We start from the raw sequence: 16,299 nt of genomic DNA on the forward strand, positions 1-16,299 counted from the left end.
GTTTACATGTGAAATTCCGGAGGGGACGTCGGATGGCGTCACGTGGGACGTAATGACGTGTGCCATTAATCGAACTATGTACTATAACATGTAAAACGGGAACATGAAAGGAATATTCTAAAAGCAACTCATGTAAACACCATAATCATAATATTGGCTTATTTAGAATAAGGTAAATAATTAGATTACTGATGTCCATGTAAACGTAGTCATTGATTTAAAAAAACGGTTAAACTGAGAACTGAGTTTGAAAGAAAGTGACCTATAAGTATTGAGAAATTGGTCCTAGCAATTATAAAATGCTGTAAAGACCCCATGATATAGTTGATGGGCACAGTTTTCTTTTCTGTTTTGATGTATTTCATTGAGTTGATTACAATTTGATTACATGGATTTTGTATGGAAGTTTATTTCCACCACAGAACAAAAAAATAAAAAAGGTAATTGTGACTTTTTATCTCACAATTCGGACTTTTTCCCCTTACTATTCTGAATTTATATCTCACAGTTTACTTTTTTCTTGGAATTCAGATTTGCGACTTATAAACTCAGAACTGCTAGATATAAACTTGCACTTCTGAGACAAAAAGTCAGAATTGCAAGATAAAAAGTCGCAGTTACCTTTTTTATATTTAAAGCATAAGAAAAGCTTGTCACAATTCTCACTATGTTGTCTTTTTTGCAATTGCAAGTTAATATCTCACATAATATGTCATTCTGAGTACATATCTCACAATTATGAAGTTTTTTTCCCCCTCAGAATTGTGAGGGGAAAAGTCTGAATTGTTAGAAAAAAGTTGCAATTACTTTTGTATCCCATGGAGAAAATAATTTTGATTACCTTTTCATCCCTGAGACATTTCATTGAGCAGTGCTTTGTATTACGCCCCTGTGTACATGAATCCTCAATATTTTGGTTTGTTTTTGAGATTGTTTTACACTCTATATGTTGGTTAAAATGTCCATGTACATTTCCATAGATTGATGAGCCTCATTTTCAATTCCCTATTGACTGGAATAGCAAGACAAAGAAATCCAAAGCTAGTACTCGGGTAGGTATTTTCTGTTCAGCTTAGCACCACACGTGTTCATAATGCATTATTTATAAAGGGTTCTTTGATATAACTTCTCTTTTGTTGTCTCTGTTCCTCTTTCTCAGTATTTGCGTCCATTCTACATGTCATGTGGTCAGTATTTGGCTCTCTTGGGTGTTCCCTCCAATGAAACCACTCAGCACTGCGGTCTTTACATATCTCTATCCACAACTCTGGCCCTGGCCACGGCCCCTCTCCGCTACCGCCTCAGTCAGAAGTTACTCTACCACAGAAGTACCATCCAAGAGCTACAGGTCTGTGTGTACATCTGATTCCCTCTATGACATATATAAATGAGTCAGTTACAAATAAGAAAAAAGGAAAATCTTTTTTAAAAATCTAGTTTAAAACACAAGTGCCACATTCTTAGAAATTCATATGGTTGAATGAACAGAAACGTTGATTCTTTTTCAAGAAAGGCTTACATTTCTTGATGTCATGTGGCATAAAACTATTAAATTAAAAGTATTTTCCGTACACTTTGAATACATGTACATTTGAATACATTTGTCTATTTTTACTATTATTAATGATTTGCTTATAAATATATTAATTAACAGTTGTTGTTGCAGTAGCATTATATGACAGTACAACTAAGCCTTGATTTGTCATAAAGGGTCAAATCATGAATTCCCTAGTGGAAAAAATATATATACTAAAATGTATTTGAAATACATTTATTTTGTGGTAAGTATACTACAAATACATTTACAAATGTATGTGTTTTAAAAATACCCTGCAGTCGTACTTTTGGTATGCTTAAAGTCTGCTAAATTGGAAAAAAAATAATTGAATGCACTTTAATTGTGCGGAAGTAGTGCTGAGGTCCAACTAAAGATATACTTAAGCATATCTGATTGTGCTAAAGTGGTACTATTGCAAGTATACTTCAGGTACACTTTTGCCCAGTCCAAATACCCACACTTGTGGTCTTTGCACTTGACTGCTTATATGATGTATTTCCTGTATTTGGCCCAAGTGTTCAAGTGAGCATGAAGACGGCAAGTGTGTGTAGAACTTTTCATTACCTGATGGGACACACTTAAATACACTTCTAAATGTCTGTTCAGTAGTCACTTTAACTGAATGATACTGAAGTAATGAATTGCATATATATACTAAAATGTATTTGAAATACATTTATTTTGTGGTAAGTATACTACAAATACATTTACAAATGTATGTGTTTTAAAAATACCCTGCGGTCGTACTTTTGGTATGCTTAAAGTCTGCTAAATTGGAAAAAAAAATAATTTAATGCACTTTAATTGTGCAGAAGTAGTGCTGAGGTCCAACTAAAGATATACTTAAACATATCTGATTGTGCTAAAGTGGTACTATTGCAAGTATACTTCAGGTACACTTTTGCCCAGTCCAAATACCCACACTTGTGGTCTTTGCACTTGACTGCTTATATGATGTATTTCCTGTATTTGGCCCAAGTGTTCAAGTGAGCATGAAGACGGCAAGTGTGTGTAGAACTTTTCATTACCTGATGGGACACACTTAAATACACTTCTAAATGTCTGTTCAGTAGTCACTTTAACTGAATGATACTGAAGTAATGAATTGCATAACTAATTATTATTAACAATAGTAATAATAAACCCTTCTCTGCATTCTCTCTCTTGTGGCTAAGCAGTGTGCCTATATGATATACCATTAGAATGTAAGTTATTGGTTACTACCTGCTAGCTAGCTACACCTCACTGACATTGAATGCTGGATACTTTCATTTTCTCCATCATCATCCAGCTCTTTGTCAAAAAATAAGCTTAATAATACATCTTCAGTAGTTAAAAACTGCTGTCTTCTCATGGTTGACCTACCAGGCTTACTTGTTGTGTCAGATATTTTGACTCATGTGCTATCCACAGGCTTTACCCTCAATACATTTCTCAATGCCAGAGTGGAGCAAGTGCAGTTACGCCCTTTTGGCACCAACTGGCTTAGTATTTTCAGTGTTTAGTCTTTTTGTTTCTAATGAATAACTCCAAAATTATTATGAATTCACTTGTGTCCTTTTTGGCAGTAGAAAGAGCTCATTAAGAGCTTTCATTTTATATAAATTTATATATATTTTTATAAATCTCTTATATATATATATATATATATATATATATCAAAATGCCCCAGCCCAAAATGTCACTTACGCCCTTCTGGTTCTCACCCCTCGAATTGTTCAACTCAAGACTAGCAATGTGTGCTAAGGAAATAAAGTCAATTTTAATTTCATGAGGACTTTAAAGACTGATATTATACAGAGATTATACAGTCCTTGTTAATAGTGATATTAAAACACATTTTAGACATAATATAATGAAATGTGCATTGTGCAATAAAGAAATACTCCAAATAAAGTTTAATTATAATTTTATATCAGTAAGTCTTAAGTGATATGTCTATAAATATATTATGATTTGAAGTATACTTAGTATGAAATACATTTATTTTAAATAAATTATGGCATAGTTTTTTTTTTTTTACTAGGGATTTTAAGACTTATTTATCTTCAGGGACTGCAATGCCTCTTTCATATTATTTCCTGTTTATGTTTTTCTGCATATATTTTTGCATGTTGCTAGTGTCATTTTAGTATTATTTAAATAACTATTATAGTATTTATTAGTATTTTGAATTACCTTTTATTTTTGTTTATTTTCAGTTTCCATTTTAATTTGAGTTTACACTTTAATATTTTGCTATATAACAATAACAACACCAGAAAAGATGATTTTGTTTTTCGAACCCCGTGACTTGGATTTGGCGGACAAAAGTTTTTCAAATATTGATAAGTAGTGAAGTTTTGATATAATATTTTTCTAAGAAATAATGATAAATGTTTTTGTCAAGTTTATGCCTGCTTTAAAAATGTCAAAAATTAATTCAGAAATGAAAAACATTTGTATCATAGAAGATGTCTAGGCCTATTCAAGTTATAGGGAATGAACTGCATTTTTAATATATTTTTGAATACAATGATAGATCTGGACAAAAAAATACAAATAAAAAAAGAGTGTCATATCATTAACCCAAATAATATACAGTACCTGAAATGTGTACTAATGGACTTCCTGTCCCTCACAGACTCGGGCTCCAGCCATTGATTGGCTTGCTTGCCTACAAGCCACATTTCAGCCTCTTCCTATCAGCCAATCAGATCTTGTTTTAGTCCACAATCTCCCGTACATTATCCACATGTCCCAGACAATCAGTAAATGGCAAGTCCAGCATGAGACGATGGGCACGTAAGTCACTTTATAGTCATATTTTCTTAAGCAAATGTGATAGATATTGATTATTAACACAAATGTTTGTTTCTCCCTATATGTGCTTGTGTGTAAATATCTGCAGCGGTTCACTTCATACATACATGATCTTTAGTCTTTTGCACACGCTCATTCCCGCGCTGGACTCAAGATTCTTCCGAACAATGAGAAACTTTTCCATTGCAACTGGAGACACACAGGAGGTGGGTCTGCATTGAATAAATTACCCACAATGCCTGTTTGTGTAAAGTGAAGCAGTGCAGACTGCGTTATATATTTCTCTCACTTATACCGTCTATTGATTTTAGGAGATCCCACGCTGGTTGCGATGCGTTCAGCAGACGGAGCGAGGGTTTGACACTCTACTCAGTCATGCAATTAGAGAAAGACATGCACAGAAAGAGGTACATTTTGGTTGGACCTCGTGAACATGAATTTAATAGAGCAAAGTCACATTTTGGTATCACGGGTGTTTTCTGTCTCTGCCAGGCTGAGGAGTTGATTCATGATGTTTATTTGTCCCTCAAGAAGAAACTAACAGATTTGAGCTGGAGGGACGACAGATCATCAGCCTTTGTTTTGAATAAGGTATGTTGTGAATCATATACAAAACCATATCCTACTGAAACTGTGTATGGATTATCGTTCAGATAATTTTGTATATTTTTCAGATAAAATCTCTTAATCCAAGACTCTCCGCTAAAACAAATAACCTCAATCATGCAGAACTCAACCATCTCTATGCAGAGGTAAATGAATGAATGGAAATTCATTTCGATTAGTGAATTAACAGCCAGTGTAGTGAATGAAACATTTTCATTTATGGATTCCTTCCTTCACATTGAGAGGGCTTCATTGGCTGTTTCTCTCTCTCCCTCTGTGTCTCTGTACTAGGTGGTTTTGAGCGAGGAGAATTTTTTCTCCAACTACCTGCAGATGCTGGTGCTGGAGCAGAAGAGCAGGAGCAGACTGCTCTCACACGGCACACAGACTGAAGGGTTAGTGCTCTTATATTTGCAATGACATTTAGGGTAATGTTTTGTCAATGTCAAATATGTAAGGGATAATCAACGGCTAGCCGTGCGTTAAAGGATTTTAAATGCACAACGTGGAGGCAAAGCGTGATGCGTGTTGGTTAGTGTGCATCAATTAAAGGCAGAGTAAGTGATTTCTGGTAGCCAATGTTGATATTTGAAATCACCAAAACAAACACGCCCCTACCCCAAAAGGGTCTTGCCCCTATTTTGATAGCTCCGCTCCATGGATTATGCAAATATTGCTTATCTTCAAAAGTCTCAACTAATTTAAATAACAGTTTTTACTTCATAAAAACTGTACATATTACGTACATATTACATTCATAGGAACTAATTCAAATTTTAGTCTCATATTTATTTTAATTTTTTTCATCTTTCTTGGGTTGTCACTATTCTGATAGTATAGAGTAGCAACAGATATTACCCTCCGTATTGTGATGTACATCCAAGTGAAATGGATTATATAGAAAATGAAAAGTATAGGGCAGAGACTTGATTCTATCCATGGGTTGTTGATTGGATGGTGGAAGATCTGAATGCGAGCTTTAGGTTGATCATATGTATGGATGACTAGTTCAATAATATGCATTTAGAACATCTGATGCCAACTTTAAGTCATCATCCATTTTGCATGTCTGTCTTCCCTCACCTCTAGTTTGTCTATCACTCCATCCATCTCTGGTAATGACATCATCATCCCTGTTGGAATGTTTGTGTCACCCTTCTTCCATTCCTCATATCCCAGGTATCTAGTGACAGCATACAGCATGAAGCAGAATATTCATTCAGTGGAAATACTATTACATTCCAAGATATATTTTGCACCACTTTTAGTAAAATAGTGGTATATTCTGAAATGTTACTGTGAGTCATAATGAATGAAATCTGATCTTTTGATGCTCCCTGAAATAATGTCTATAACATCAATATTATATAGGGCACTGAATTATGGCACACTGGGATCTCTGATGGCTAAAGATCTTCTCCACCTTCTGCTCCCTGATAGTAAGTCAGTATGGACCTCAATCACTCAGCGTGAATGTGCATGTGTGAGTGTGGGAGTGTTTTTAAATGCCTTCTGTTTCTCATCACTAGTTCACATGCAGGCCAACAATCCAGAGTCAGACAGCATGTGCATATGGTCCCATTATCTGAGTGTGACCAGGGATCCAGGACGGGTCGGCACATTCTCTCTTTCCCCCTCTAAACAGCAGGAGGTTTGGGTGCAGTACTCTGCTCTACAAGTGGCACTGGATGTAAGCTAACTTACTCTAGACCAGGGGTTTTCAATCTTTTAGATGCCACAAACCCCCAAATATGACTATCCTTGTGTTTTGTGGGGGGGGGCCCTCATCCTAAAAAGTCTAAAATATTTTTTGCAAAATATTTAACGTTAAAGGAATAGTTCACCAAAAATGAAAATTTGCTGATAAATTACTTGCCCTCAGGCCATCCAAGATGTAGGTGAGTGTGTTTCTTGGAGAAATGTAACATTACATCACTTGTTCACCAGTGGATCCTCTGCAGTGAATGGGTGCCGTCAGAATGAGTGTTCAAACAGCAGATAAAGTAGGCTACTCGACACAACTCCAGTCCATCAAGTAACGTCTTTTGTTGTGAAAAGCTGCGTGTTTGCTGTGTGTAAGAAACAAATCCATCAGACATTTTTAACCTTGAAACTTTTGCTTCTGGCTAAAATATGAGTTCTTTATCCACAATATTGCTTTCTCCCGTGGAAAAGTCAACTCGTCTGAATCAGGGGAGAAATATGCACAGATCAAGCACCATTTACAAGCAAAAACAATCCAAAATAGTGCTAAATAAATATGTAGGTGGACTTTGAAGTGTTTTGAAGTGTTATTATGGATTATGCTATCGCCAAAGCGACCGTTTAAAGTTAAAATTCCTTTTTTCTAACAAGCTCACAACTTTTACTTTAGAAGTGAACTGATGGACTAAAGTTATGTGCATTACTTATGTCTTTATCAGCTGTTTGAACTCTCATTCTGACGGCACCCATTCACTGCAGAGGACACATAGGTGAGCAAGCGATGTAATGCTAAATTTGTCCAAATCTGTTCTGATGAAGAAACAAACTCATCTACATCTTGCATTTTCAGCCATTTAAATTTGTGGGTGAACGATTCCTTTAAGTAAAAATATTGTTTTTCTGACTCACCATAGTACTGTAGTGTTATATTTATTATTTATTTTCAATTTTATTTTAATCAAATTTTTTGTTATTTATTTTAACCTATTTTTTTATTTATTTATCTGAAAATATTAATATTAATTATTTAGTTTTACATTATTTACACTGTTGTTCTCTAAGCTTTTAAACGCACTCCCTTGCGCCCCTCAGTTTGAAAGCCCCTGCTCTAATCTACAACAACACTTTTTTCATTACTATTTAACGATGAACCCAACTTTTATCTTTCTCAACATGTTATGTTCCATATTTGTTTCTTAACAGGCTTATAAGATGAGTTTCACAAGGCATCCAGCAGACTCATCTCTATCAGACCTCTCTTACCTTCACCTGTTCCTCTCCTCCTTTACAAAGGTACAGAGAATGCCAGTGAGAAATATATAAGCACTCAAGGATGTGTGCTAATCAAAATGTTCAAATCATATGTTACAGGTAACGTGTGACGCTGACTCCTACCATGAGTTCATGCCCTTTGAACCTTCCTTCCTGGTGACAGTCCTGTGTTCAAACTCCGGCTTCTGCCCCAAAATGCTGACCTGTGTGAATAAATCTCAGAGTTATCCTCGTGAGATGTGTCAGAGTCGAACGCTGCACTGAATCTGGGAGGAACTCATGTCTGCTGAGACCTTTTGGAGCTTGTTTGGGACTATTGAACCATTGGAGCTGCTCACTGTTTAGTAAAAGAAGGTCATTCCAGAAATCATAAAGCTTTTTATATTCACTTGTTAAGTAATGGGTTTAGAAAAGTCACATATACATACATTTAAGCAATATTATCACATTTGATAAATCATGTACAGAATGATGAACAGTTAAAGCCTGCTTGGTGGATGTGTTCTCTCACAGCACTTAGAAAATTGACCACGCTTTTACTATAGTATTGAATTTTGGGGGAAATGTTGATTCATACAAAATAATATTTTTTGGGAAGGGAGGGAATCTCATACATTTTTTTTTTAAACTACAACTAGCATAGTTTGTTTACAGAGTTACACTGGTTTACATGTGGTTACTGTAAATACCACAGTTAAACTGGTTACTATACAGGATTCATGGTAAATTTTTACCAAGGAAGGAGAGCATTTCACCAAGTAAAAGTGATTCCAGTTGTAATTCATTAATGATGGATAATTGTGCTCTTTATTCTCTCTATTGTAAATACAGTTTGATGTCTAAAGTCTGAATGTATCATGAATGCCACTCTTATTTTTTAAATGTATTATATTTGGATGAAACATAAAAAAAAGTATTTTTTGCATGTGTGCTTTTTGGTCTGTAGTCAAGGAATTTCATACATATAACATACTATTTAACGTTTTAGCGCAGAACATTAATCAGTACCAAAAATTAAAGGATTATGTACATGAAATTGAACAATATATAATTATCTTAATCTCAAAAGCAAAAAAAGAGATTACATTAAAATGCAAAATACATCGATTTAATAAATAAATCATTTTGACTCAGGAAAGTCCTAATAATTGGGAAATGTCTTTCTCATGATTATGAATTATTTCAGTTTCGAAGAGAAAATGGTCAAATCCAGTGTGATATTTAACGTTAAAGGAATAGTTCACCAAAAATGAAAATTTGCTGATAAATTACTTGCCCTCAGGCCATCCAAGATGTAGGTGAGTGTGTTTCTTGGAGAAATGTAACATTACATCACTTGTTCACCAGTGGATCCTCTGCAGTGAATGGGTGCCGTCAGAATGAGTGTTCAAACAGCAGATAAAGTAGGCTACTCGACACAACTCCAGTCCATCAAGTAACGTCTTTTGTTGTGAAAAGCTGCGTGTTTGCTGTGTGTAAGAAACAAATCCATCAGACATTTTTAACCTTGAAACTTTTGCTTCTGGCTAAAATATGAGTTCTTTATCCACAATATTGCTTTCTCCCGTGGAAAAGTCAACTCGTCTGAATCAGGGGAGAAATATGCACAGATCAAGCACCATTTACAAGCAAAAACAATCCAAAATAGTGCTAAATAAATATGTAGGTGGACTTTGAAGTGTTTTGAAGTGTTATTATGGATTATGCTATCGCCAAAGCGACCGTTTAAAGTTAAAATTCCTTTTTTCTAACAAGCTCACAACTTTTACTTTAGAAGTGAACTGATGGACTAAAGTTATGTGCATTACTTATGTCTTTATCAGCTGTTTGAACTCTCATTCTGACGGCACCCATTCACTGCAGAGGACACATAGGTGAGCAAGCGATGTAATGCTAAATTTGTCCAAATCTGTTCTGATGAAGAAACAAACTCATCTACATCTTGCAATTTCAGCCATTTAAATTTGTGGGTGAACGATTCCTTTAAGTAAAAATATTGTTTTTCTGACTCACCATAGTACTGTACTGTTATATTTATTATTTATTTTCAAATTTATTTTAATCAAATTTTTTGTTATTTATTTTAACCTATTTTTTTATTTATTTATCTGAAAATATTAATATTAATTATTTAGTTTTACATTATTTACACTGTTGTTCTCTAAGCTTTTAAACGCACTCCCTTGCGCCCCTCAGTTTGAAAGCCCCTGCTCTAAAAAAGAGATTACATTAAAATGCAAAATACATCGATTTAATAAATAAATCATTTTGACTCAGGAAAGTCCTAATAATTGGGAAATGTCTTTCTCATGATTATGAATTATTTCAGTTTCGAAGAGAAAATGGTCAAATCCAGTGTGTGTGTGTGTGAGTTTATAAATTCTGTATTATTGTTTTCATAGTATTTAATGTATTTCAGAACTAAGTTCTACACTGTAATTACGTGAAACAATAACGAATCAATTTACACCAGAAAACACATATTTCATTATATAACGTGAATAAAGTATTTTAGATAAGACCGTACTGCGGTCATCAGCTAGCGCCATTCTGATCAAACGTGTTGTGACGCACATTTGATGCGTCGGAGTTCTGTGTCAACATGGCTGCACACGCTGGAGACAAGCGTGGTCTGGAGCATTTAGATGAATATGATCCAAAACCGGCAAAACAGCAAAGAAGTTTGCACGATCAGATGGCGGAAAAGCGTTTTGTTGTTGTTTTAGAAGGAGCGACGCTTGAAACCGTAAAGGTAAAGGACAACTAAGCACCGGATCGCGTGTTATTCACTGGAATTGCCACTATAACTTTAACAATAATGCTTCTCCTAACTGTATGTCTCAGTATTTAAATGTAAACGTATCTCTATACAGGTTGGGAAGACATTTGAGTTGCTGAACTGTGATCAACATAAGAGTATGATCATAAAAAGTGGAAGAGACCCTGGGAAGATTCGCCCTGATATCACACATCAGGTAAAGCTCTTCAACTCTTACCAATCATCCGAGTTAAACGTAGTTCATGTTACATTTGAAATGTAGTAATACGATCAAATACAAAAGTTTTACGTTTTTTTCACATTCACTTTTTAATGAGAAATTATTGATCAGATGCACTATGGTTTTAGTTGAAAAATAATAAGTTACAACTTATTATAAATATGTTTTGAATGCACTGAGAATAAAATGTAAAAAAACAAGCCATCTTGCAAAGATGTTCTGACAACTAAAACCATATGGTTTTTGTAGTTTAAAACTGAGAGATTTTTATTTGTGCCACATCTGTCCTCTGAATGTCTGCTTTCCCACAGTGCCTGTTGATGTTACTGGACAGTCCTTTGAACAGAGCTGGACTGCTTCAAGTGTACATTCACACAGAGAAGAATGTTTTGATCGAGATCAACCCACAGACAAGAATTCCTCGCACTTTTACACGATTTTGTGGACTAATGGGTAAATTCACTCCATTTGCACATTTACTGTAATCAAGTCAATTCAATTTAGTCCGTTTTGTATTACAGAAAATGCTGTAGTATCTCAGATTCAGAGTATTTTTTATCTTACTACTATTTGTCCTCCTATAGTTCAGCTTCTGCACAAGCTGAGTGTGAGAGCAGCTGATGGTCCTCAGCGTTTGTTAAGGCTGATTAAAAATCCAGTGTCGGATCACCTGCCACCTGGATGCCCCCGATATTCGACATCGTTCAAAGCAGGAGATGCTGTGTGTCCCAGAACAATTGTCCCTAAAGATGGACCTGCCACTGTTGTCATTGGTGCATTTGCACATGGAACAGTGAGTCTGTTCCCGCTTCTCCTCACAGCTAAATGAAATATATTCCCCATGCATAGAAAATAATTTCATAAATGTGAATTGTCATCGCTTTTGAAATAAATCACTGATCTGTCTCTCCGTCCTATCATAGGTGAATGCTGACTACACAGAGAAGACTGTGTCCATCAGTAACTATCCTCTGTCTGCCGCTCTGACCTGTGCCAAGATGTGTTCAGCGTTTGAGGAGGTCTGGGGAGTGTTATGACAAAACCAAACTGTTACGAACTTTCATGTTTCTGCCGGATTGAGGAACAGACCTTTGGACTGCGTTCTCTGTGTGTGTGTGTGTATGGTCCATTCCTTTGAGCAAAAATTGTGTTATATGACGTCAGAACAGAGGAGAATATTTCATGTATTATGACACAATTTTAAAGCAAACAGTTATACCCTTTAAAATTTGGGGTATTAAACCTCAATTCCTTTTTGTATAGGTTTATACATTTAATAATAAACCCAGATTTGCATTTAAAACTATTTCTGATACATGTAACAACACTTTGCCCTTTTTTTCTCCCTACAATAAACAAGAGCATGCAACAGCGTGCCACTTTTTCAGCCGCCTTTGTTTCCAGAAGCAATTTTCCATTTAAAACGTCCATGTTAAAGGAGTATAAGACATAAACAAAGCCAACCAGCTATAAGATGAATCAGAGCATTACATTACTATTAAGCAAAAAAATATTTGAAAATCAGGCAAAAAGACAAAGGTACAGGACTGTACTTAAAGCAGCACTATGGTGTGTGTGTGTGTATGGTCCATTCCTTTGAGCAAAAATTGTGTTATATGACGTCAGAACAGAGGAGAATATTTCATGTATTATGACACAATTTTAAAGCAAACAGTTATACCCTTTAAAATTTGGGGTATTAAACCTCAATTCCTTTTTGTATAGGTTTATACATTTAATAATAAACCCAGATTTGCATTTAAAACTATTTCTGATACATGTAACAACACTTTGCCCTTTTTTTCTCCCTACAATAAACAAGAGCATGCAACAGCGTGCCACTTTTTCAGCCGCCTTTGTTTCCAGAAGCAATTTTCCATTTAAAACGTCCATGTTAAAGGAGTATAAGACATAAACAAAGCCAACCAGCTATAAGATGAATCAGAGCATTAAGACACATACACTGTATGTATTTATGTAAACAAAATACAAAACCCCTTTTATTAAGCAGAAAATGTATATTTAGACGATGCAGTATATACATGATCAGAAATCAGTCTTTCATGAGCCGTCGTCCCCTTCTCGTACAGCCGCCAGTTCAGAGCAGCTCCGCGGAGTTCTCCAGGAGCGTGGCTCCCGCGTCAGTCTCAGTCTCCTCCACTTCATCCGCGGATTCGTCGCTCATCTCTGGATCCTCGCAATCTTTAGATTCGTCTAGCACAGATTTCTCTGTGTCGATGGGATCCAGGTAGTTACAAACTGCGCTCTTCCTGCCGAACGATTCTTCCTCGTGGAGAGCCAGCACCTCTATTCTGCTAGAGAGGGGCTCATCCTCCTTCCTCTCCGACAGAAACGTCCGCTGAAGCATTAGTTTCTTCATTGTGTGACATTTGTATTTAAGAGCTGAATTAGAACCTGCACCGTCCTCTTCAAAAATCACACATGTTCCGATGGCATCCTCGTACTCCCCGGCGAACAGATAGCGACCCACCTGCATCATGGGCTGCTCGCTGTCAATGTCCACTATCTTACACGTGCCCTGCCGACTGGAGATTAAATCAGAGCTGATCATCCCAGACAGTTCCGCCACAACCAGCTGCTCCTCTTCTTCCCATTCGTCCTCCATGGCTGTGTCTGAGGAAGCAGTTGCGCTCATTTTACTCTTTGAAATGTCATACTACTCATGAGCTGAAGCCCTCCGACAACTTCAAGTAGCAAATTGCTTTCGTAGATCTTCTTCTTCTTTCTTTTACTGGCAACCGCACTTAACAGTGCATTACTGCCATCATCAGGTATCTTGGATCAGAAACATTTCCTCTATCTCTTAACTCTTTTCCTTCATTCTTCCATACTTCTTCTCTTAGCACTTCTCTTTCTTCATCATAACCCTTACAATTAATAATCACATGTTCTACAGTTTCACTCTGTCCACATTTCTCACACAATCCCGTTGGATGTTTAGATATTAAATGTAATTCCCTATTCTGTCACAGAAATCTCTCCAATGTTGCCTTTTTTGCTTTCGTAGATTGTGCGCGACGGAAGTAGTGATCGAAGGTCCGGTTCATTTACATGAATCGATTCTTTTGAACAGTTCGGTGTAAAGAACTTTTAAAACACGATTCATTCGTACTTACCTATCTATCTATCTATCTATCTATCTATCTATCAGTCTTTTTTATTACTTCTTGATTAGTATGTTAGCCTTTTCCATTTACATCAGTTAGGACTTTAATATTACTTTGGCCAAAAACGGGTTTTGCACATTTAAATGAATAAATACTCTTTAAAATAAACAAACAATCTCTGTTTCATACGAATGTGTTACTCTGTTATTAAAGTAACTTTTCGCATATCCATTTAAACCTCGGTTCACCTGGGGAAAAAAAAACAAAAAACAACGGATTAGGAAAAGATCCGACTCCAAAGAATGAATCGTTCACCAATCGGTCATCGCCAGCAACTTCCGGAAATCCAACGTGTGCTGAAGTCACATGTGCGCTAGTTCCCTGCAGAGCGTGAGAGACACATGTACTCCGGCAACTTTCGTAAATTAAAGGTAAAATTTCTCTGTTTCCTAGAGAACATCGGGATAAGCGCAAGAGCGTGTTTTTGTTCAGCAGTAAGTATCTGATGGGTTTATTTGCTGAGATTTTTTGTGTCTTAATCGGTTCACAGTAAGCTAATCTTGTAGTTTGCAGCAGCGTGCTAGTAAACACTGTGCAAATACATCTTAATGTTTTCTATCTAAACATGATATTGAATTTGCTGTAATAATATAAACATAATGGCTTCGCATTTTAGTGGCCTTATATTAGTATTACCGATGTAAAACACTGGAAGCTGCTTCACTCTCTGACAATCAACCAGCCAACTCAGTAAAAGTTGTATTTGTCACGATTACAAGCTAGACATCTATTTTAATAGAAGGAACGCTTTGAAATTGTATAGATGAATATGTTTACATAAGAGTGTTATCATACAGTATGAAAGCCACATGGGACATGCCCTGGCAATCCACACACTGTCTAGGTTTCTGTTTTTCTAACCTTATAATTATGGTGTTTTCTATTCTGGTCAAATATCAACTTGTTAATTGTTCACTTGTATTGTTACCGTAGAGCAACGTTGTAGGTGTCAAGCATGGGCAGGAAGTTGGATCCCACCATTAAGGTGAAAAGAGGACCTGGACGGAAGGCCAGAAAACAGAAGGGAGCAGAAACCGAGCTGTCCAAGTTTTTGGTTGATGGTAAATAAAATTTCTCTGTTTCCTAGAGAAGATCGGGATAAGCGCAAGAGCGTGTTTTTGTTCAGCAGTAAGTATCTGATGGGTTTATCTGCTGAGATTTTTTGTGTCTTAATCGGTTCACAGTAAGCTAATCTTGTAGTTTGCAGCAGCGTGCTAGTAAACACTGTGCAAATACATCTTAATGTTTTCTATCTAAACATGATATTGAATTTGCTGTAATAATATAAACATAATGGCTTCGCATTTTAGTGGCCTTATATTAGTATTACCGATGTAAAACACTGGAAGCTGCTTCACTCTCTGACAATCAACCAGCCAACTCAGTAAAAGTTGTATTTGTCACGATTACAAGCTAGACATCTATTTTAATAGAAGGAACGCTTTGAAATTGTATAGATGAATATGTTTACATAAGAGTGTTATCATACAGTATGAAAGCCACATGGGACATGCCCTGGCAATCCACACACTGTCTAGGTTTCTGTTTTTCTAACCTTATAATTATGGTGTTTTCTATTCTGGTCAAATATCAACTTGTTAATTGTTCACTTGTATTGTTACCGTAGAGCAACGTTGTAGGTGTCAAGCATGGGCAGGAAGTTGGATCCCACCATTACGGTGAAAAGAGGACCTGGACGGAAGGCCAGAAAACAGAAGGGAGCAGAAACCGAGCTGTCCAAGTTTTTGGTTGATGGTAAAGGACACATTCTCTGAGCGATTTGTTTTTTGGTTTATATTTTCTTTTTTCACTTATTCATTATTTATATGTTTATTTTGTAATATATATAAAATGGACATAACAATGGTTAACCTCTATTCGCAGATGATGGGCCAAAAAAACTTACAAGCAGAGCGAGAAAACGGTACGTTTCTTTTAAAGGGGTCATATGATGCGATTTCAAGTTTTCCTTTCTCTTTGGAGTGTTACAAGCTGATTGTGCATAGATAAGATCCCAGAAGTTGCAAAGACTAAAGTCTCAAAACCAAAGAGATATTCTTTATCAAAGTTAAGACTCTGCCACGCCCCCCTAAAACGGCTCATTCTAACACGCCCCCACATATCTACATCACTATCTGGGAAGATTTGCATAACGCCGCCAAAATGTTCA

At 36.1% G+C, this 16,299-nt stretch overlaps 4 protein-coding genes across 4 annotated transcripts in view; 3 read left to right on the plus strand and 1 right to left on the minus strand.

Annotated features, from left to right (window-relative positions):
• Positions 1–8,858, plus strand: part of kel (Kell metallo-endopeptidase (Kell blood group)) — a 13,741-nt gene extending 4,883 nt beyond the window's left edge. The window contains exons 6-18 of the mRNA XM_016558481.1: positions 981–1,052; positions 1,160–1,348; positions 4,182–4,342; positions 4,449–4,566; positions 4,672–4,767; positions 4,853–4,951; positions 5,035–5,112; positions 5,258–5,361; positions 6,056–6,145; positions 6,338–6,405; positions 6,496–6,656; positions 7,874–7,963; positions 8,042–8,858. Of these exons, the coding sequence (XP_016413967.1) occupies positions 981–1,052; positions 1,160–1,348; positions 4,182–4,342; positions 4,449–4,566; positions 4,672–4,767; positions 4,853–4,951; positions 5,035–5,112; positions 5,258–5,361; positions 6,056–6,145; positions 6,338–6,405; positions 6,496–6,656; positions 7,874–7,963; positions 8,042–8,206 (1,491 nt within the window). The 3' untranslated portion in view covers positions 8,207–8,858. The remainder of the gene's footprint in view (positions 1–980; positions 1,053–1,159; positions 1,349–4,181; positions 4,343–4,448; positions 4,567–4,671; positions 4,768–4,852; positions 4,952–5,034; positions 5,113–5,257; positions 5,362–6,055; positions 6,146–6,337; positions 6,406–6,495; positions 6,657–7,873; positions 7,964–8,041) is intronic.
• A 1,628-nt stretch (positions 8,859–10,486) lies between these two features.
• Positions 10,487–12,486, plus strand: emg1 (EMG1 N1-specific pseudouridine methyltransferase). The gene is made up of 5 exons (XM_016558483.1): positions 10,487–10,694; positions 10,816–10,917; positions 11,253–11,394; positions 11,526–11,734; positions 11,865–12,486. The coding sequence occupies exons 1-5, from the start codon at positions 10,545–10,547 to the stop codon at positions 11,976–11,978; spliced, it is 717 nt and encodes a 238-aa protein (XP_016413969.1). The 5' UTR covers positions 10,487–10,544; the 3' UTR covers positions 11,979–12,486.
• A 451-nt stretch (positions 12,487–12,937) lies between these two features.
• Positions 12,938–13,674, minus strand: gtf3c6 (general transcription factor IIIC, polypeptide 6, alpha). The gene has a single exon (XM_016558484.1). It carries the CDS (start codon positions 13,595–13,597, stop codon positions 13,040–13,042), a length of 558 nt encoding a protein of 185 aa, XP_016413970.1. The 5' UTR covers positions 13,598–13,674; the 3' UTR covers positions 12,938–13,039.
• A 724-nt stretch (positions 13,675–14,398) lies between these two features.
• The window catches only part of nop2 (NOP2 nucleolar protein homolog (yeast)), an 11,085-nt gene continuing 9,184 nt past the window's right edge, over positions 14,399–16,299 (plus strand). Inside the window, 3 exon segments of the mRNA XM_016558482.1 lie at positions 14,399–14,563; positions 15,063–15,190; positions 16,014–16,053. Coding sequence (XP_016413968.1) covers positions 15,085–15,190; positions 16,014–16,053 — 146 coding nt within the window. The 5' untranslated portion in view covers positions 14,399–14,563; positions 15,063–15,084.

This window comes from Sinocyclocheilus rhinocerous, unplaced genomic scaffold (genome assembly GCF_001515625.1).
Source record: "Sinocyclocheilus rhinocerous isolate Xijiao unplaced genomic scaffold, SAMN03320098_v1.1 scaffold498, whole genome shotgun sequence".
NCBI lineage: Eukaryota > Metazoa > Chordata > Actinopteri > Cypriniformes > Cyprinidae > Sinocyclocheilus > Sinocyclocheilus rhinocerous.

Excerpts from the sequence above, each read along its gene's own strand:
- gtf3c6 (XM_016558484.1), bottom strand. The coding sequence starts at position 13,597 with ATGAGCGCAACTGCTTCCTCAGACACAGCCATGGAGGACGAATGGGAA.
- emg1 (XM_016558483.1), top strand. The coding sequence starts at position 10,545 with ATGGCTGCACACGCTGGAGACAAGCGTGGTCTGGAGCATTTAGATGAA. Across the intron at positions 10,695-10,815 it reads CGACGCTTGAAACCGTAAAG|GTTGGGAAGACATTTGAGTT; the intron begins GTAAAGGACAAC and ends ATCTCTATACAG. Across the intron at positions 11,735-11,864 it reads GTGCATTTGCACATGGAACA|GTGAATGCTGACTACACAGA; the intron begins GTGAGTCTGTTC and ends GTCCTATCATAG.